This window comes from Centruroides sculpturatus, unplaced genomic scaffold (assembly GCF_000671375.1).
Source record: "Centruroides sculpturatus isolate CEXI.00-Female unplaced genomic scaffold, Cexi_2.0 scaffold781, whole genome shotgun sequence".
In the NCBI taxonomy this organism is placed as follows: domain Eukaryota; kingdom Metazoa; phylum Arthropoda; class Arachnida; order Scorpiones; family Buthidae; genus Centruroides; species Centruroides sculpturatus.
This window is the reverse complement of record NW_019385085.1, coordinates 247584-268305: the sequence shown is the minus strand read 5'-3', so window position 1 is coordinate 268305 and position 20722 is coordinate 247584. Positions and strand designations below refer to the sequence as shown.

The 20722-nt window shown below is 31.2% G+C and overlaps 1 protein-coding gene across 1 annotated transcript in view; it reads left to right on the top strand.

The window, feature by feature from the left end:
• The window catches only part of LOC111634459 (importin subunit alpha-3-like), a 56157-nt gene extending 39841 nt beyond the window's left edge, over positions 1 to 16316 (top strand). Inside the window, exons 4-13 of the mRNA XM_023379228.1 lie at positions 1282 to 1367; positions 1455 to 1541; positions 1623 to 1837; positions 1922 to 1984; positions 6632 to 6700; positions 6931 to 7059; positions 8101 to 8205; positions 8440 to 8674; positions 8756 to 8847; positions 13890 to 16316. Of these exons, the coding sequence (XP_023234996.1) occupies positions 1282 to 1367; positions 1455 to 1541; positions 1623 to 1837; positions 1922 to 1984; positions 6632 to 6700; positions 6931 to 7059; positions 8101 to 8205; positions 8440 to 8674; positions 8756 to 8847; positions 13890 to 13985 (1177 nt within the window). The 3' untranslated portion in view covers positions 13986 to 16316. The remainder of the gene's footprint in view (positions 1 to 1281; positions 1368 to 1454; positions 1542 to 1622; positions 1838 to 1921; positions 1985 to 6631; positions 6701 to 6930; positions 7060 to 8100; positions 8206 to 8439; positions 8675 to 8755; positions 8848 to 13889) is intronic.
• Positions 16317 to 20722: the final 4406 nt, after the last annotated feature.

Here is a 20722-nt window from a genome sequence, read left to right as displayed (position 1 = left end):
GTTCGTTTGACTAAACGTAAAAATTCTCTAATTAGTCTGGAAACGGGGGACCTAATTCTTGCATTTTGTGAAAACGGGTAAGATTAGCTATAATGTAATTATCTTAATCTTCACTATCGTTACTTTTTGCCCAGCGAAGCGGGTCCTTGCAGCTAGATTCTAGATTACTTAGAAAAACAGTCTTTTATATATATAAAAAAACTATATTACATACAAATAAAAACCCAGCAAAGCGTGTCATTGCAGCTAGTTTATTATAAATTACCTCAAAATATGTAGGCTTTTTTTCAACCTCCAATGGTCCATAAAACAAAGACAAATGTAAATAACAAAATGAATTTATTACCAAAAGTTGAGTACAGACATGGTTACTTTTTGACTTAATCACTGTGAAGATTGAGGCATTTGTCATATCTGTGGAAGAGCTTTGCAATCCCCTCTTCATAGAGTGTTGTGGCCAGTGACTTGAGATAGGCCTTAATGTTGTTTTGAAGATCATCACTGGTCTGAAATATCTGCTCTGCTAGCCACGTTTTCAGTTCAGGAAAGAGGTGGGAGTCGTTCAGTGCAAAACTGGTTGTTAAAAATGTTCCAAGCTGGGTGGAAATCTTCATGTGAAGCCTTTAATGTGTAAAACTTCCACCTCTTTCCTGAACTGAAAACCTGAGATTTGATACCAATGATGCTCTTCAAAACAACGTTAAGGACCATCTTCACAATGATTATGTTGAAAAGTAACCATGTTTGTATCTAACTTTTGGTAATAAATTCATTTTGTTATTTACATTTGTCTTTGTTTGTTTTATGGACCACTGAAAGTTGAAGAAACTGCCCTCGTATGTTTAATCATATCTCATTAAGTGTTTTATATTTAAGTCAGTTGTATCAATTTGTTTTATGCTGATATATTTATTTTTAGTGTTGATCTGATGATATAAATCATCTCCAAAACATTTACACACAATAAATCTGTAACTGTGAACTTTATTAGCAAAATTAAATGCTATTCTTAAGTCTAAGTGTTAACTATGGAGTTTTTAGTGTTGAGGGAATTAATAAGAAAGTATATTTTGTGGCTGTGTGTTTTTATTATGTGTTTTATAATATTAGCAATTAATATAAGTATTCTTTTTTAGCCTCTTATATAATATAAGTAAATTTTATTTCATATATATCAGATGTTATCAAGTATTATGTTATCAAATCAAATTTGTTTTGCTATTTCTCTGTTGAAAGTAATAAGAAATTAATTGTAATTTCTAGTTTATATCATACTTTCAGCCCCTCTCTTCAGTTTGAAGCTGCTTGGGCTTTGACAAATATTGCTTCAGGAACATCTCATCAAACTCAGGCTGTTGTAAGTGCTGGTAAGATAGAATGAAAATTATTTTTAAATAGTTGCAAAAGAAAATGTATTAGACAATTTAAATTTAATTGTTTTATTTTGTTTATAGGTGCTGTGCCATTATTTCTAGAACTACTTCATTCCCCGCATCAAAATGTTTGTGAACAGGCTGTTTGGGCTTTAGGAAATATCATAGGTAGAATTATGATAGTTTTATCAGATTTTGTAGTAATTCATAATAGTTGATAGCCAGTTAATTCAAAATCAATTATTCCAGGTGACGGTCCACAGCTTAGAGACTACGTGATAAGGTTAGGAGTGGTACCTCCATTATTATCCTTTATCAAACCAGATATTCCTCTGTCGTTTCTACGTAATGTCACTTGGGTCATTGTAAATTTGTGTCGCAACAAAGATCCACCGCCTCCCGTGGAAACTATTAAACGATTGTTACCTGCACTTTGCATGCTTATTCACCACAGTGATATAAATGTAAGGAATGTCCTGTAAAAGTAAAATACTTTTAAAGTAGTTTTTTTTTTATTTTTAAAACATAATTTTTAAATTTATATATAGATCTTGGTAGATACTGTTTGGGCTCTTTCATATCTTACTGATGGTGGAAATGAACAAATACAGGTATGTCAAAATTATACTTAAATGAATTTGTTCACACTAAAAGTTTATTTAATCTGTTTATAAGTCTTATTTACTTTTTTTACTGTTGAATCAAATACATATTTTAAACAGAATCTTTTAAATATATATGTTACTGTGAAAGATCAAAATTAGAGAATGTCGATATTCTTTGGTGAATGTCGCCACATACAAAGTACGTTGGTGAAAGACCGAATATTTGGTTATATTATTATACATTTGAATAATCACCGGTGTATGTCGACAAGCACAGATAAGCTTTGGTGGAGATCGAAACGACATCCGAGAAGCCAATTTTGACAGAGAGACATCAGTCTGTCGCCAAATTTTTTGTGGGTAGCCGGAGGTAGGACAAGGTCGTACCTCTTTTCCCGGCAACGGTTTGGTGGAAATTGCCTACTTTGTCACTGGATGGCATTTTTATTCTTTTGATCCCGTGAGATGGGGATCGGTTTGTCAGGTCAAGTGGCGGAAGATGAGAGGTGTCATTGGTAAGGCGTCAGCGATATTCAAATAAAAGACACCATTAACAGATCAGTTCGTAATCATGTAATAATGTAATCAGTTTGTAATTTGTAAAGAAAAGTTACTTTCCGTAGATGAGATTTCTTCTCAAGAAATATTGCTGAGAGAAGCAGCTGCAGCTAATTTGAAAAGTGGAGGGCAAGGCTATACACGCTGTCATTGCAAAAAGAAGTGTTCCACGAATAAATGCAGTTGTAAAAGCAAGGGACTCTTGTGCAATTCAAAGTGCCATAACAGTTTAAGTTGTTGCAATAAATAAGATTGTATAACGTTAATCACATAATTTATGTGTAAGTTTATTATTGTATTATTTTCTTTAATGATTTAGAATGTACTGTTCGTTTTAGGTTCAACAGTTTATTTACATGTGCTGTTACTTAAGCTTTCTCCTATTTTCACATATTAAAAAGTTGCATTTTTGTCTTAACGTAATAAAAATATTTTTATTCAACATTCACCAACAGTGCATGCCAAGTGTTGACATTTGCCGGTGTAAGTGAGAAATAATGATATTTAGCAAATATTTCGTACATACACGAAATGACTGTGTGAATACTAACATTCACCAGAAAATTTCGACATTTGCCAGATATCAGTCATTCACAGTAACACATACACCTTCAAAGTTGTGCAATATAAATTTTATTATGAATTATTTTGAAAGGGCAAAACCATTTATTCACTTAAACATTTTTAGTTTCTCTATTAACCCTATATAACTAATCATTCATCCACACGACGATGCATCTCTGCTCGAAAGTGAAATTCAGAAACTTTCTCATGCTTCCTGCCAGTCATTCTTTTTCTACCTTAATAATTTGAATAAACAGTGCTATGTGTGATGTAATTATGTTCACACGTCAATTAGAAATTCACTTATGGCCATCTCGTAGTCCACTTGGCGAAAGTTTAGTTACTATGTAACTTTGTTGCAAAGTCATGTACATTATGTACATTGTTATGGTTGCAGATGTAAACAGTTAGTACGTGATAAATGCCATTCCCTATTTGGGAAAAGGTACTGCTCCTCAGAAACAAATATTGGCTATGTTTTTCATAAAGGAAATAACATCTATTTTACATGGAACTAACTGTAACATTACTATGGATAACAGGTTCACATCTGTATCTTTGGCAGATGAACTATTGAAGTCACCTTATAATTTGACCTTAGTTGGCACTCTTAGAAGTAACGAAAGAGAAATTCCTGAAAAATTAAAAAATTCTAAATTGTGTTATTGGTACTTCAATATTTTGTTACAACAGCAATAAGACATCAGTTTCGTACAAAGCCAAGTCAAATAAAGTTGTTTATGTTTTGTTGACTATTCATGATTAACTTACCATTGATGAAAATACAGGAAAACCACAAATAATACATTTTTATAATAGTATAAAGGGTGCGGTAGACACAGTAGATCAAATGTGTTCAAATATGAGTCAAAACCAAAAGGTGGCCACTATGCGTGTTATATAATATGCTAAACCTATTGGCAATAAATAGCTATGCTATTTATTTCTCTAATAATGTTAGAAACAAAAACAAAACTTATGTCCTGGTGGGATTTCTTTATGAAGATGGGAGACAAACTCATGGAGCCCTGGCTACGACAGTGGTTACAGACAGTGCCTTTGAGGCGTGATATCAGAACCATAATACTGGATATTCTAGGTGATGTGCCCAGTGAAGAAGCTTCTACTCATTCTGCATTGAATCCATGTAAAATATGCTATTTATGTCTATCGAAAGCTTGATAAATGACAAAACACTGTTGCATGAAATGCAAAAATGCATTTTTGTGGCCCCCATAATGTTAACATGTAGAAACTGCATGTAATCTTATTTCCTATTTTTATTGAACAATTTTGCTGATATTAATGTTTTTTAGTGCCTAGTCCGCTCGATGAATGTGTAGTTATAATGTAACTGAAAATTAAGTGTAGTTATCTAGGATTAACATTATGGAGAAGTGTTCTAGAATAGTGGTGGACAAATTTTTCTGGATAAGGGCTGCAAGTGAACTTCTAAGTTCACTTGCAGCCCTTATCCAGAAAAATTTCACCTTCTCTGGTAGGCCCCATGCATTTTTTCTTTTGGAGTTTTGGGGTTTAAGGCTGTTAAATACCAACATACTTCATAATCACAAGTAGACTAGGTAGTAAGAAATATATATACTAATGATACAAAAACTAGTAATATATACTTTATTTTCCATTATTTTCCTGGTCAAGTTTAGTTTGAATGTTCTTAATCACAAATATTAGCTTAATTAGGATTGCATTATGGCATGAGTCAGAAAACGAAAAAAATAAAAATAAAATTGTTAACAAAACCCCAGGCATTGCCCATCAGGACCTCTTGGGCCATGGGTTGTTTATTGCTGTTGAATAAATTATTTTTATTCTTTCAGTAAGCAAGCATTAAGAAAATTAGATGATTATTTACAGAAAATTCAAAAAATTGTAACTTTTTATATTTATTTTAAAATTTCAGAATTACAACACAAACTCATAACTTACTTTTTATATTTAACTTTGCTTTTATTTCATTTAATTATTACTAATTTTATTTAATTTCATTAAATTGTAATTGTAAGTACAGTAGAGCGTCGATTATCCGAATCAATTTGGGACTAGGGTTGTTCGGAAGATCGATGTTTCGGATAACTGATTACGTACGAAAAAATATATTAATTTATCCCATGTTGAAATTTTTCTCTGTTGCGTGTCACTTTGCATTGAATTTTTGTCGATGTTAAGCCTAACAAAGACTATTGTATCGTTAAAAATTATTTTTTTATTTTGTACAAACAAAATAAATATATTGAAAAATATAAAAACAATAACTAAATTATACTTCAGAAGTTAATTTAGTATCAAAAACATAAAATATTTGAGTAGCCCAAGACATAGCCAAAGATTGCAGTGCCCAGCACTGGCGAAAATTTAAATTTGCCAACTGGAATTCTTTCGAATGATTGACTTTCGGATAATCGACGCTCTACTGTAATAACAATTTTTATCTAGTGGATATATTATACACGAACAATCTTATATAAATTGATGCAAAAATGGTGTCCTTGTGCATCTAAGTACCTTTGTGTTTGTGTAATTGTGTTTAGACTGATGTTTAGTAAAATAATGATGTCGATAGCTTTAATGCTTCTGCGAATGCTTTCCTCTAGTTTGCATATGGTTTTGGAAATTTGATTTTCCCCTGTAAATTTTATAGGGAATATTTAAATCACTAATGTTTCATTAACTCACTTGGGCTGATTTTAAGTGGAACATCTTGTATAACCTGGTTTGGAGACAGAATTGTTTTTCTTTCAAATTAAGATTTACATTTGCAGATGTGGAATTATAAAAGGGTTTAGGAATGACTGATAACTCAAATTTTTAGATTATAATTGCTTATTTACTTTCAATTTTTGTAATTTTATTTTTTGTTTTTATAGTAAGATATTCATTAGTATTCAGTAAAAATTGAATTAAAATAATAATGGCATTAATTTTTATTCATAGACCATCTCCATATAATTTAATATATATAAGTGAATATTAATTTCTAAGAGTGCATAAATTATATGAAACAATAGTACAGTATACAAGTAGAAAAATAATAATGATTAAGAAAATAAGTCTGATGTAAGAAATGACTCATTAAATTTAATATTTTCAAACATGTAATTAATTAGTTTTCAAGAGTTGTAGATGGATATGAAACAATGTTAATATAAATTCCTAATTCATTGTGATTTATTTCTAGTCTTCTAAGTATATGTTAAAAAATGATGGCAATTAGCTAATTTTTTTATTCTATGTTTAAGCAAATCACTCAACCACTACTTTTTCAGTATGAATTAATTAAGTTGTTACTTCTAAATTTATAAAAGCAGGGAGAGTAACTAAAATATGAAGTTTAGAAAATAATGAGTGAATGGTGATAAATATGAAGATGTGTATTTTCTTGTGTTACATTGAAACATATTTTGGTATAAACAAACTCTTCCAATGCAATGAATTAGTTTCGTGTATGTTATTTTGAATTATTGTATAATCTTATCTGTTAGAAATTTTAAACATTAGATATTTTTGTTTAAGATGGTTATTGATTCTGCTGTGGTCCCTAACCTAGTTCCATTGTTAAGTCACAAAGAAGTGAAAGTTCAGGTAATAAAACCTTAATTTATTTTTTTAATTAAAATTTAGTTTTTGTTTTGTGTGTGTTATTTTACTGCTTAATTCAAACTGTTGTTATTTTGTTTATTAATAAATTTAATTTATATTAAATAATAATTAAGTAATAATAATAATAAAAAAATTAGTGATATAAGTGAAATAGTAATGAAATATTTGTGGAAAAGGTATTATAATTGGTTAATTTGCATATTTTTAAATAGACAGCAGCTCTAAGGGCAGTTGGAAATATAGTAACTGGTACAGATGAACAAACACAAGTGGTACTAAATTGTGATGCTCTGTCACATTTTTCATCTTTGCTCAACCATCCCAAAGAAAAAATTAATAAGGTAATATATTTTTAAATTTTAACTCAACTACTAAATGTAATTTTTTTTTTCATGTGGGTATAGATGGCATCAGTTATCCAACATAAATCTTTTGTAGATTGTGTAATCTACTTCGAGTATGTTAATGTTATACATATACGGGGGGTGCAAAAGTAGGTATATATGGTCCGTTCGGATATGTCGGGCCCCATCCCTCACCACCCGGTCGCCCCATTGTGGGCCTGGCTGAACTCATAATGGGCCTGCATAAAGAGGTACCCTCTTAGTGCCCAGAGGGCAGAAAGAGTTAAAAATAAATAAAAAAGAAAGTAGGTATACAGTGGTTATTATGGGAAAGAAACATACAGGGAGAAAAGAAAAAAGGAAGAAAAAACATTTATTTTTATGTACAAATTAAATTACACATAAGGAATACAAACTAATAAAAGATGATAATAATGAACACCAAACATTTGTATTTCTCAGATTCTCAATTGTATACCTTCTTTTGCACTTCCCCTGTATAACCTACAATATACAGGTATTTCTTGCACTGCAAGACATGGAATCAGATGAAGCAAGTTGACTTTTACAAAGGTAAAATAGGGATGCAATTCCTGAAATGTATTTTTAATCTGATTATAAATCTACACAAGAACTGAATCTTAATTATTCTTGGAAGGAGTTTTTCTTGATTTTTTTTTGAGGTCTTGGGTTAATGGATTGATGATTTTAAAACATATTGAAGATTGTATAGTTGTAAAATCAGATCTGTTGTAATTTTAAACAATTTAAGACAAATTTATCATTTACAATGCTTTTGATCCAGCAGCTGAGAAAGACTGAACAGTAAGGATATGGAACTGAAAGTTGATTGAATTCAGAATCTGTTTTGATTGTTGAAATTGTATCACAGCAAAATTGCTTAATTTAACATCACTTGTAATAAGAGATACCTGTATATATTTGAGAGATAATGTGTACTGTAGGCATGAATATAAAATGGTAATTTTATTTATATTAAAGACTATTACAAATTATTTCTTTATATTCTAATTTTAGGAAGCAGTCTGGTTTTTATCAAATATAACAGCTGGCAATCAACAGCAGGTTCAGGCTGTTATTGATGCTGGATTAATTCCAATGATCATACATCACTTAAGTAGAGTAAGTTTCTCAATAGTTTTTATGAAAGTTATATACATTGTATATTCTTTGCTTTCTGTTATATTTTCTTTGTTGTAAAAGTAGTAAATTAAAGCATTTTTAGTTTACACAATACTTCACATTTTTTCACAATTTTTAAAAAAATACATATAAACTATTTTTCTGATTTTTTTTTCTATATGTGAAAAAATTTATTTCTAATTAATTAAACAATCTTTTAATCATTGTTTGTAGGGTGAATTTCAGACTCAAAAAGAAGCTGCCTGGGCAATTAGTAACTTGACAATCAGTGGAACTAAAGCCCAAGTGGCATATTTAGTGAACGAACGAGTCATTGCACCTCTATGTAATCTTTTGTCAGTGAGGGATCCTCAAGTAGTTCAGGTCGTGCTCGATGGCATCAATAATATTCTTAAAACGGCCGGTTCTCAGTTCTATGCTATTACCAATCAAATTGAAGAGTGTGGTGGTAAGATTATATTACGTTGACTTGATTTATTGGTATTCTTATTTATTTTTGTGCACTAATGACTTTTATGGATTATTTTAGGTTTGGATAAAATTGAAGCTTTACAGAATCATGAAAATGAAGATATCTACAAATTGGCTTATGAAATTATAGATCAGTATTTCTCTGATGATGTAAGTAAATATTAAAATTTTTCAACCATAACAAATAAGTTTTTTTTTTACACTATTTTCAGCCTTAATAATTTAAAGGGGTTTAGAATACAGTGGAACCTCGGTATATGACCTTAATCCGTTCCTAGTGTTTGGACTTATACTGAATAGGACATATACCAAACCAACCTTTCCCATAAGAAGTAATGTAAAAATGATTAATTTGTTCTCATGTAAAAAAAATGGCTGGCTTTAAACACCTCGCTTTCCTGGCTAGTTCCTGCTTGATTTTTCATGAGATCAGCATTTATCTTTTTAGCCTTCTTGCAAATAATTGCTTCTGATATGCTGTCGCCAGCATGCATGCCACTTTCATATTTCTCAACAATTTTTTTTTTCAGTTCCATTGTGATTCTAGCAAATTTTTTTAGTTTTCTGTTGCTTTTCATTTGCCCTTTTGCAATTCATGATTAATAAAAATAAAAATAAATTCTGATTTTAATTTGTAAGTAAATAAATTTTACTTACAAATTAAAATCAGAAAAAATCTAACAAAGTTATAAACTGTTGCACCGCGAACGTTTAGTCTGGCCTAGTACACTGATAGTGCTACTTGTTCATAGATGGCACGTGTAATTGAATTAAGTCGTATACCAAACAAAAGTCGAATACCGAGCAAAATATGTTTCGTCCAAACAGGACATATTCCAAATTGGACGTATTCTAAAGCAGACGTATACCGAGGTACCACTGTATTTACTTTTTTATTCAAATATGCCATTTTAGAAAAGTTAGTAATTTCTAAAATTATAATTGTAGATATATAGGGACCTTGAATAAGTTCTCGCTGTTTTCCAACAGATGACATTACCAGAACTACATGCATGTATTTTTAGATGGTGACGCATCTGTAAGGAAGTACAATAAGTGACCGTGAAATTCAGTATATGTCATTACGCGGAAGTGTAAACAATTTATTTTTTTATAGTGTTAAACATGTTGAGTTTCCTGCCAAAAAAAGGGTATTTGTGGGGAATTTATTGCACTATTTTATTCAAAAAAAATCTGTAGCTGAAGCACACAGAATTCTTGTTGAGACTTACGGCGACCATGCTTTGTCGGAAACAACATGCAGAGATTTGTTTAGATGCTTCAAAAATGATGATTTTGATGTTGAAGATAAAGAACGATCTGGTGCACCAAAACAGTTTGAAGATGAGGAATTGGAGGCATTACTTCATGAAGACTCATGTCAGACGCTAGTTGAACTTGCAGAATCATTAGGGGTTGATCACACAACAGTTTCGAAACATTTGAAAGGATTAGGAATGATTCAAAAGCAAGGACCTTAGGTGCCATACGAGTTGAAACTGAGAGATGTTGAATGGCGTCTTTTCACATGTGAACAGCTGCTTCAACGGCAGAAAAAGAAAGGTTTTCTGCATCATATCGTGACAGGCAATAAAAAGTGGATACACTACAATAACCTTAAGCGTAGAAAATTGTGGAGTAAGCCAGGCCATGCATCAACATCGTCAGCAAAGCCGAATATCCATGGTTCAAAGCTTCTGCTCTTCATTTGATGGGATCAGCTAGGTGTAGTTTATTGTGAGCTGCTCAAACCAAACGAAACCATCATGGGAGATTGCTGTTGACTACAGTTGATGCGTTTGAGCCAAACATTGAAGGAAAAATGGCCATTATATTAGTAGAGACTACAAAGTGATTTTGTGACATGACAATGCTCGGCCACATGTTGCATAACCGGTGAAAACCTACTTGGAAATGCTTAAATGGGAAGTCCTACCCCACCCACTGTATTCACCAGACATTGCCCCTTCCGATTATCACTTGTTCTAATCGATGGCACATGGCCTGGCTGAGCAGCACTTCCATTCTTATGAAGATGCCAAAAAATGGGTTGATTCTTGGATAGCCTCAAAAGACATGTTTTTCTGACATGGAATTCAAATGCTGCCAGAACAATGGGAGAAAGTAGTGGCTAGTGATGGACAATAGTTTCAGTGATATGTTTTTTACGACTTTTTTAAAATAAAGTGTTAATTTTCACGAAAAAAACAGCGAGAACTTATTCAAGGTCCCTATAATAGATTCTGCTTATTGTAGTATTTTGTCATCATCAGTTGTCTAATATCTTCAAAATTAGTATTGTTTCAAAAATACAAATATTACTCATTGTAGTACCAGTTATAGTTGTCATTATCTTTAAGTCTTTCTCTGTTAGCGTCAACATATGGCTGATAATGAACAATTGTTATTTGCTCACAGAATAATAGCTATATTTAATTAATTGTTTTATTTAATTACAGTAATTCTTACGTCAGTTATAAACTGGATGGATTACTAATAATAATAATTGTAAACTTTAAAAGGACGTGTTAAAACTATAAATTTTCATATCAGAATCATCAAATCCACAACTAATACTAATTTTAGTCTAACTGACCAACATCATGAAGAGAGGGGGTAAGAAATTATTGGGTTGAGTAATACATCTTTGCATTTTTTTTTATGTTCACTTTAAACAAAATGTTTAAAGTGAACATAAAAAAAAATGCAAAGATGTATTACTCAACCCAATAATGTTCACTTTAAACAAAATGTTTAACAAAAGTGTTAAACAAAATGTTTAAAGTGAACATAAAAATTTATTCAGCTTACAAATACAAAGAATTAATAAATTATATATGATTCATTTTGTTGTATCACTCACTAGTTGTTATCTTTCTATGAATTTTTCAGTTCCTCTTTGATTTTGAGGCAATATATTCTGCAATAGTATTTTTGTCTTCATCAATTTGACCAAACTTTTTTGTATTTAAATCCTTCTGTAAAGATCTAAACAAATAATAATCTGATTACAAAACTTTCCTCTGAAATTCTTTTATTTTTCTTATGGTTAATTTGGTAACACAATGTTATGGTCCAGTATAATGGTCTTGCAGTTTACTAATGCTGGTCTTTTGTCCTTTAATGCTTTGCTTAAACAATCTAATTGTTCACAATGTGTGTTGACATTTATGGTTTGGTTTGGATCTAGTATTCCCTTCACATCCCACCTTATGCACAACATTACTTTTTTAGGGGACTCTTTTTGGTGTGGATGTTGAGGACTCTGTTGAATTTAACCATGATCATTTCCATTGAATATTAGTGTATAATATCCATTTTTCATCTCCATAATTTCTTGAGTAAAAATGGATTTTTCTTTTGATGATTGAATAATAATCCAGCATTAGTCAATCATTGTGCAAGATCAGTTTCTGTTAACTTGTGCAGAACCACATATCTGACTTAGGAACTTTAACGAGCCTTTTAACATGGTTTCATACAGGTTTTTGGCGTACATTTAGTTTTATAGCCAATTCACTTGTTGCAGTTCTTGGATTAGCTTCAACCAATTGGCTCATCATCTTTGAAGCTAAAATCTCTCTTCTGGAATTTAGCAAAACAAAACTCTGCTTTTCTCACCTTTAAAGTTTATGGCATCAGTGCCATAAACTTTGTAAAATTCTAATGTCGTTTTATTTGCATTTAAACCTTTTCAGAAACAAAAAAGCAAAACATGCTTCAGATGGATGTCCTCTGCTTATATTTCAGAGAACTAAAATGTTCATAAAATAAAATTAAAACTATTCAAATCAGTTTAACGGACTGGTACCATGTTCCCTTACTTAAACTCCAAATATCACACTTTTTTGTGAAAACTTACTGCTATTGTAAAATGTTTAATTGGTCAATAAAAAACAGAATGACTTATTTCTCAACTCAATAGTTTTGGGTGTTGGCAATTTCCCAAAGTGATTACAATAAATGTATTCTATTGTAAATTGCAGTTTAAATTAAGATATTTTTACTCACTTTGTTAATTATGGTTGGGTTAAACTGTTGAAGTAGTGTTCAAAGATCCTGAAGGAACATCTGAGTACCACTTCCAATAATTACATAAAATATTTTTTATATTTTGTTTGTAAATATTGATATATAAAATATTTACACACAAAATTATCACTTACTTGCTAGATTTTAAACATTTATTGAAACTTAGCATTTACTATAGAATGTATAAATTTTCATACATACATCATAAATTCGTATTATGACAGTTTTCCCTCCTGTTCAAAGTTATTGATATGCCAATTTTAGAAATAAAATTAAAAGTATATTTGTTTTTTCAACTTACAAAGTTCTTTTGTTGTTGTTATATGGTAGAATCTTGCTATTCCAGCCATTCCTTGCACAGAGTAATGCCGGATTAGTGAGTGTATAGGACTAAAGGCAATGAGGCCTGTTGCCCTTCTGTACCAATTCTTTTTGGAGCTGTATTTTGTTGTTGTGAAATTATGCACAAGGATACAGTAATTGCAAGTTCAATTCTTTACTGATGTTACCAGTTTATAACTTTTTTAAACACATATCTCTCTTTTATTCATGTTTACTATTTTTTAACGGATAGTTGAGAGGATGTATTTACAAGATTGTATTATACATTGATCAAACAAAAAGTTCATTTTGTGAGTAGCAGACACTGGGAACTGGTGGCATCTGATATGTAATGTGCCACTGATTTATTTATATAGAATTTTTCAAATGTTGTTCCTCAAATCCATAGTTAATAGATATTCATTCAAGAGTTACATGTTTCTCATGGTATGTATTATGCTGACTCACATCACACTGGCTTTGCATAAAAACTTTCTGCTTGATTACCCAGTAATTAATTTTTAGAACTGAATATCAATGTTAACTTCAAGTTGTATTTAAAATAATAATGTCATATATAATTTGTTTTCTGTAATTTAAGAATTAGTCATAAATGTAACGTGGTAAAATTACAATTTCCACTAACTTCAGAATAAAACAAATTAATTGAAAGTAAGTCAGTTCTTTGAATTTTTCTACATTAAAACATTAATTCAAATGAAATTATATAAACTGAGTAAATTATAATGTAGCATATTTTGTAGTTTGGCAGATCTGATTTTACTGCCTCAAGTATTTGATAAATTTAAAATAAAGTGATGTATTTTTTTTATTTACAGGTAGACGAAGATCCTAATCTTATGCCACAGACATCAGATCAAGGATATCAATTTGATCCAAATGCTTCTATACCTACCGACGGCTTCAAGTTTTAAATTGCTACATTTAAATAAGCAAAAATAAAGACTGAAGTTTTGTTGTAGTGATGAGATGAAAGACTGCAACATTACAAACACCTTGTATAGTGCTATTTTAGGAAGGTTTCTTAAACCCCTATAAGACTTTTTATTAAAGAATTGATGGCAAAGTGTAAAGGTATCAGCAGTTAAAGAAAAAGTATCTTATTGTGCGATTAATTTCAACTTGTAGTGTTAGCATGCTAATGTTTAATTCACTAAAAAGTAAGTTGATCTTTTGGGTGTAATATTCAACAAAACTAGATATTTCGATGATAACAAAAAGTTTAAATGATGTTTACAATAATTTATGATTTTTATTTGATATTTCACCATAAAGCAGTTACATAATATGATTTGGAAACTTTTAAACTTTAGTTATGCTTTTAAAGTGTCTAATTGTGAGTATTTACGATAACTTTTTTGATTTTTGCTGCGCTCATCAGTTGGTCAGAAGAGGTTTTCGGCTAATTGCATTTGTATTCTAAACGTATCGCATCGGTAATCACCTTAAACTCTCTTTAGGAAAAAAGAATATTAAAAATATAAAGAACGATTCGTCGTGCAAATGTTCCAGTCGGGGTCTTTACTTAAAGACAAGTTGGCAATTCCATGCATTGTTATGAAATTCCCGTCCACCTAACTTACTTTTTGCAACTTCCTCAGAAAAGTGCATGCATTTTTTAACTGGAAAGCCTTACTATAATTTAAGTGCCAAAAATTTATTTACAAAACGAGAAAAAGGACGACAAATGGAATATTTGCCGATTTAAAAAAAATGGCAAAATTAAACAATGCATGTCCGAAAACTCCATATCTTGACATACATATGTCATTGATAAACCAAAGCAGTGCATTCAAATATTGCACAAAAGGGATTAAAGCCCAACAAAAAAATGAAAATCTCCAAAAAAAAGAAATTTCAACATTTTGCATTTTTATTCATATATTTCATTGTGTAATTAAAAAATGTTGAAATTCTCTTAGTTGCTTGTTATGTACACAAGATAATTTTTTGTTCTCTTTACTTCCAAACCAGAGGACATGAATTTGTAGCATGTCACAATCATGAAAATATTTATATTTAGAAATATTTTGATCATTAGATTTGTTTGAATAATTATTATTATTTTTTAATATTTAAGTAATTTTGTTAACATAATCGAGCATGTTAACGGTACAGGAAATAAACAAGTTTGTTTATTCCGACGTCTAATTTTATAAATTCCGAACTCCGCAAAAGACGTGGCATCATTCAATCAATCATCGACTCGTGCATTTCGTGCAAATTTTATTTATTTTTTAGGAATTTGTGAATTTTTTTTAAATATTGGAATTACTTTATACAAACATTCCTATAGTATGAATTTGAAACCAAATACTCAAATATGTGCAAGAATTAATTTGTTATCTAAAAAATGTGTATAAATTATTTATGTGTTATTTTCGCGTTTCTGTGTAAAAAGACAAAGAAATATTAGAAACAAGAGTACAGTTCATGTCCTCTGTTACCTCGTGGCAAAACTTATCGTCGGAACAAAGCACGACGGCTTTCGGATGCCACGTACCAACGGAGGTGCTTCCGCGGCACCGGAACGGCGGACGGCGGCTTCGCCGCACCCGAAAGACGGGCCGTCGATCCGCCCGGCCACGCGCGCAAAAGCGTAAAATTAAATCGACTGCCTCCGCACGCACACGCTCGGTCTGGATCTGCCACCTTTAGTGCTTCGTTGCAGTTTTGCCTTAAGGAATTTAATTGCCAACATTTCGAAACAAAAGCCAAGTCGGCATGTCTGTAATTACAGTCGGTGTCCATTTAAAATGTCTATTCCAATCGATGGGTGTTGCACTGTCTCTTCAGAAATATGGTGATAGTGATCCGTAGTAAAGACAGAGCTAGCTGGTTTATCAGAACAGTTGTTCTATGTATTATATCAACCAATAAAACAAAATAGGCTGGATGTAAATAGAAAACAAACACAAATTTTGATTAATAGAAAAGTCATTTTTTTTTCTTTAGTATTGTAAAATTTTATTATTATTATTATTATATTATTATTATTAATTATTATTATTATTCCAAGAGAATTTTTCTCCTACAGAATTAGTGTTAAAATTGAGCTTGTATCTGTTGCTTCTTTCGAGACAAACGAGCTCCTGTAAAAAAATAAATCATGATTTTTATACTGACTTATAAGAGTGTTAACCAGCACTCAAGGTTTAAAAGGTGTTTACTGTTGTAAACTAAAATCTTGGTGTATGGCTAAATAAAATTTGGATCTCAGTTACTTGATTCCAAAATTTTCTGCATTTTTTGTATTTTGTTGTTTGCTCAAAGTCCATAAGAAAAAAACAAACATATCAAAATAGTATCAGTAAGACTTCTCGGAACTACGACAAGACACTGTTTTCAGCAGTCTTCCGCAAAAAGCAAAAGACTAATCGTGTTTAGTGTGATTACACTACAACGAATCCACATTCACACACACAGATTAATAATATGATTCTTACAAAGTGAAACGAAATTGTATTCAACATCTGTGATATTTGACATAGATCCACGTACTTAACACGTGTATATCTAAAGTATTTTATTGATTTCTTACATTTTATTCATTACAAAAGTGCCGATTTTCATTTTGTTGCTGCAATCAGTTTGAGTAAATAACTCAATACTAAGTATCGTTTGAAAGATTTCATTTACTTTACATTGAATATTAGTACATACCGAGGTATACTTGTTGATAACACTCGCTGTGCCGTTTGTGGACAAGGTACTCGCATATAGTTGTAGTTTAGGTTCTGCCACTATGATATCAAGGCTAAATAAAAGCTAAATATTGTACAAACTTGATAAAGTTACTATAGAAAATACTAGAACATAATGGCATACCTCCGGACCATCCATTGATAAAATGAAGTTTTATAAGAGTATTTTAATTTTATGGGTTATTTATTTTCTTCAGTTTTTTATCTAATATTTGTTTTCATTGTTTTATGCATTAATTAGGGCGTTGGTTTATTTTACCATAAATTACGAGGTTTTAGAATTAAAATGGATATTTTTGGGGTTTGGGAATGGACTGATTCACTTTGTTATACCTTATGAGAAAAATTGCTTCGAAACTCGAAGGCCCTATAGGGACGAATTGAATTCCGGTGTCGTGGCACCATTGTATTCAATTATTCGAATATTTAATGTCATTCTCGCAATTGGTTTCAATAGCTTTGATATTTCAGAAATCAATTGTAAACGAGTGGACAGATTTTGATAAATGCCTCATTATAAACATAATTTTTTTTACTTCCTTCTGTTATAGATAACGGAAAAAAGTTGATAAATAAACTGGAATAAACTATAAATTAAAGTGGAAGGATTTGTGATATTTAATTAGTTAATTAATATATATTTGTACCGTTCAGGTTTTTCTTGGTCTATTGTACTGTGTTACTGTATGTTTATAAAAATTCACAATCTGTTTTAAAACACTTACGAAAATCCTGCACACCTGGCTAAATACAATGTGTGAAGATCAACAGTTACACGCAATACTAATTCACAAATAATTAGTAAAATTAGCTTTTATTTACTGTTTTATTATTTCCCGTTACTATTCCCTCATACAAGAATCAAATATAAAAAGAAAACAATGAAAGGGATTAGTAAATACTTCTTATATACGTTGCAAATAAAAAGTGAAATCTATAATATAATAGCTGTAAAATAAAATTAGATAAGAAAAGAAACAGAAACGGAACATACACCACTGCATACCTTTACTTATATAAGATATAATGGATAAGATCGAAAACATTTGAAGTACTTAAACGATGGAGTAGAATCTATAGAGGGTCAAACGAAAACAAAAATATACGAAGAACCCTCAGAGGTAGATTGAGGAAGGAGGAGAATGTGAATATCCAAGACCAATCGAATTGAGAAGGGCAATAACAACTCTAAAAAACAACAAGGATTCTGAGGAGGATGGAATAGTATCGGAAATGATAAAAGCAGGTGGTGTGAAATTGGAACTAGAGATAGGCAAACACGTTAAGAAAATCTGGAAAAGTGAACAGATACCACAAGAATAATAGAGGAATTACTTTGTTGAATGTAATTGGAAGAAGGATTGAATGTATTCAAGAATTGGAATAGAGGAATAATATGCCCAATACACGAAAAAGGAGACAAACTTGATTGTGGTAACTACAGAGGAATTACTTTATTGAATGTATCAATAGTTTGCTAATATTTTTGAAAAAAATGTTAGCAGGATACATGGAAAATATAGTGGGAGATTATCAGTGCGGTTTTCGTAATAACAGATCAACTATAGATCAAATCTCCACAATAAGGTTAATTCTGGAGAAATGCTACGAGTGTAATATTGAGATACACCAACTTTATCGACTTTAAAAAGCTTATGATAGTATTAGAAGAAGAAAAGTTTGGGAGAGTCCTGGAATTGGGAATACCTCAAAAACAAAATATATGAAGTTAATTAGAAAAGAATGCCAAGGGCCAAGTGGACAAATTCTACATATAAAGGAACATAAACTTGAACAGGTGAATAAATTTCAGTACTTAGGAACTCGGCTAACAGAAAAGAACGAAATTGACAAAAGAAATTAAGGCAAGAGTGACAGCGGGAAATAGAAGCTATTATACTTTAAGACGAATTCTAACATATAAAGAAATATCAAGATGTAGTAAGATTAGAATATATAGAACTATTATAAGACCAGTAATCGTGTATGGCTCCGATGTTTGGACACTGACAAGTAAACATGAAGAACTGTTGAGACGATTTGAGAGGAATATTTTGAGAAGAATATATGGCCCGGTACAAGAGGGAGGAGAGTGGAGAATAAGAAGTAATAAGGAACTCGAAGATTTATACGAAAATTCTGATATTGTGACAGAAATCAAAAGAGGAAGATTTTGATGGATTGGGCATTTGGAAAGAATGGACTCGGATCCGGAGAGAAAGGTGTATCGAATGTACAGAGAAAGACTAGAGGGGAGAAGGTTGAGAGGGAGACCACGAAAAAAATGGGATGAGGATGTGGATGTGGAGGCTGATTTAAGGATTTGTGTGAGCTGCTGGAGAAGAAAGGCTCAAGATAGGAATGGGTGAAAATCCTGAATGAGGCCAATGTCCTTCAAGGACTATGAGGGCCAGAGAAAAGAAGAAATATGCTAGTGAATTCTTAGTTTTGTATTAAACTAGCATACCACACGATTAGCAAGTTGAGAATGTCCAATCTCATTCACGTCAACAATAAACACTACACAGTCGAGACGTTTCAGGTATGCCAATGAAGATTTAAGAAGTGAAATTTAACACTGTGTGCCTTGTATATAAGAAGCATTGATGCTATTATATTTTGGTTGTGAAAGGTCGAGGGGTGGAGAAATAGCGGGTAGTCACGCGTCATATCTCGCGTGGAGTCGGACTTAATGAAGATTTAACTTGTTAGCGCACAGTTTTTTTTAAATAAAAGTTATCTCTACCCTCAAAAGCAGACAACCGCTTGGCCATTCGGCCAAGGTGACGGCCGAATGACCAATTTTCTTTCGTTAATCATCCGTAATAGTATAAGTACAATGGCTAGAAAATATAGTGTCGAAAGCGCTTATATTCCTCCATTATAACCGTTCGGTCCATACATCGAGGTTAGTGACGTCACAGACAAGGTGGCGCTGATGTCAATCGTACTGCTACTTTCGCTTTGGCTAAGTGATATCCTTTCTTACAAGAACATCGAAAGCGATTAAATTTGTGCTTGTAAAGTGAATAAATCCTTAGGAAATGGCTGAACAGAAACTTTACTGACTTGTGTATTTCTAATTTATAGATATTACTCTACTGTAATTTTTAATTCTTTTATTTTTGTCGAAAAGGGTGAGAAATCTACATGCATATTAATCTGTAATTTTTTAAGAGAGATTTTTCAAATATAAAGTGTATATGCATGGGTACTTGGCAGTAGACTAATAATCGTTTATTTGTACATACTTAATTTTGTAATTTTATATTGGGACAATAAAGTAACATTCTGCCTTTATATTTTATATACTGTGTAGAATTTAATTGTAATTTTAATATTGCTTTATACTATGTCACATAATACTGTGAACAGTATACAGTATTATGTAACTGATGGCATTTGCTTAATAAATTCTATTTTAGGCCCTCACAGTGGAAGAGGTTCACAAAGCCATATAAAACTTACATTTTATTATTAAAAATATGATAAATTCTGTATTTTTTTAGTAAATATGAATAAACCTTGTTGTTAATAAGGTAATAACAAGAGTAGATTACTCTTGTACTCTAAATAATACTTGTTTGTACAGCACTCAACAGCTGTAATGTAAAAATAGACAATACAGTGTAGGCTATTTGATTTAATAAGAATCTTAATTAGCTTTAATAAAATGAATTCCTTCATAAATGTTAATAAAGTAATACTATATAATAATTGATTGCTAGTGATATGATTTATTATCGATCTAAATTCTTTTACTTTGCTACAGCACATTTACTATGCTTAAAAATCCCACTTAAAACCAATATAAACATAGGATGATACAGCCAGTGTAGCACAACGATTGACAGCAGCGCCTCTTGCGGCAACCTCCAATATAGGGACAGAAAATAAGCTCGATTTCGACACTATATTTTCTAGCCACTGTAGTATAAGTAAGTTAG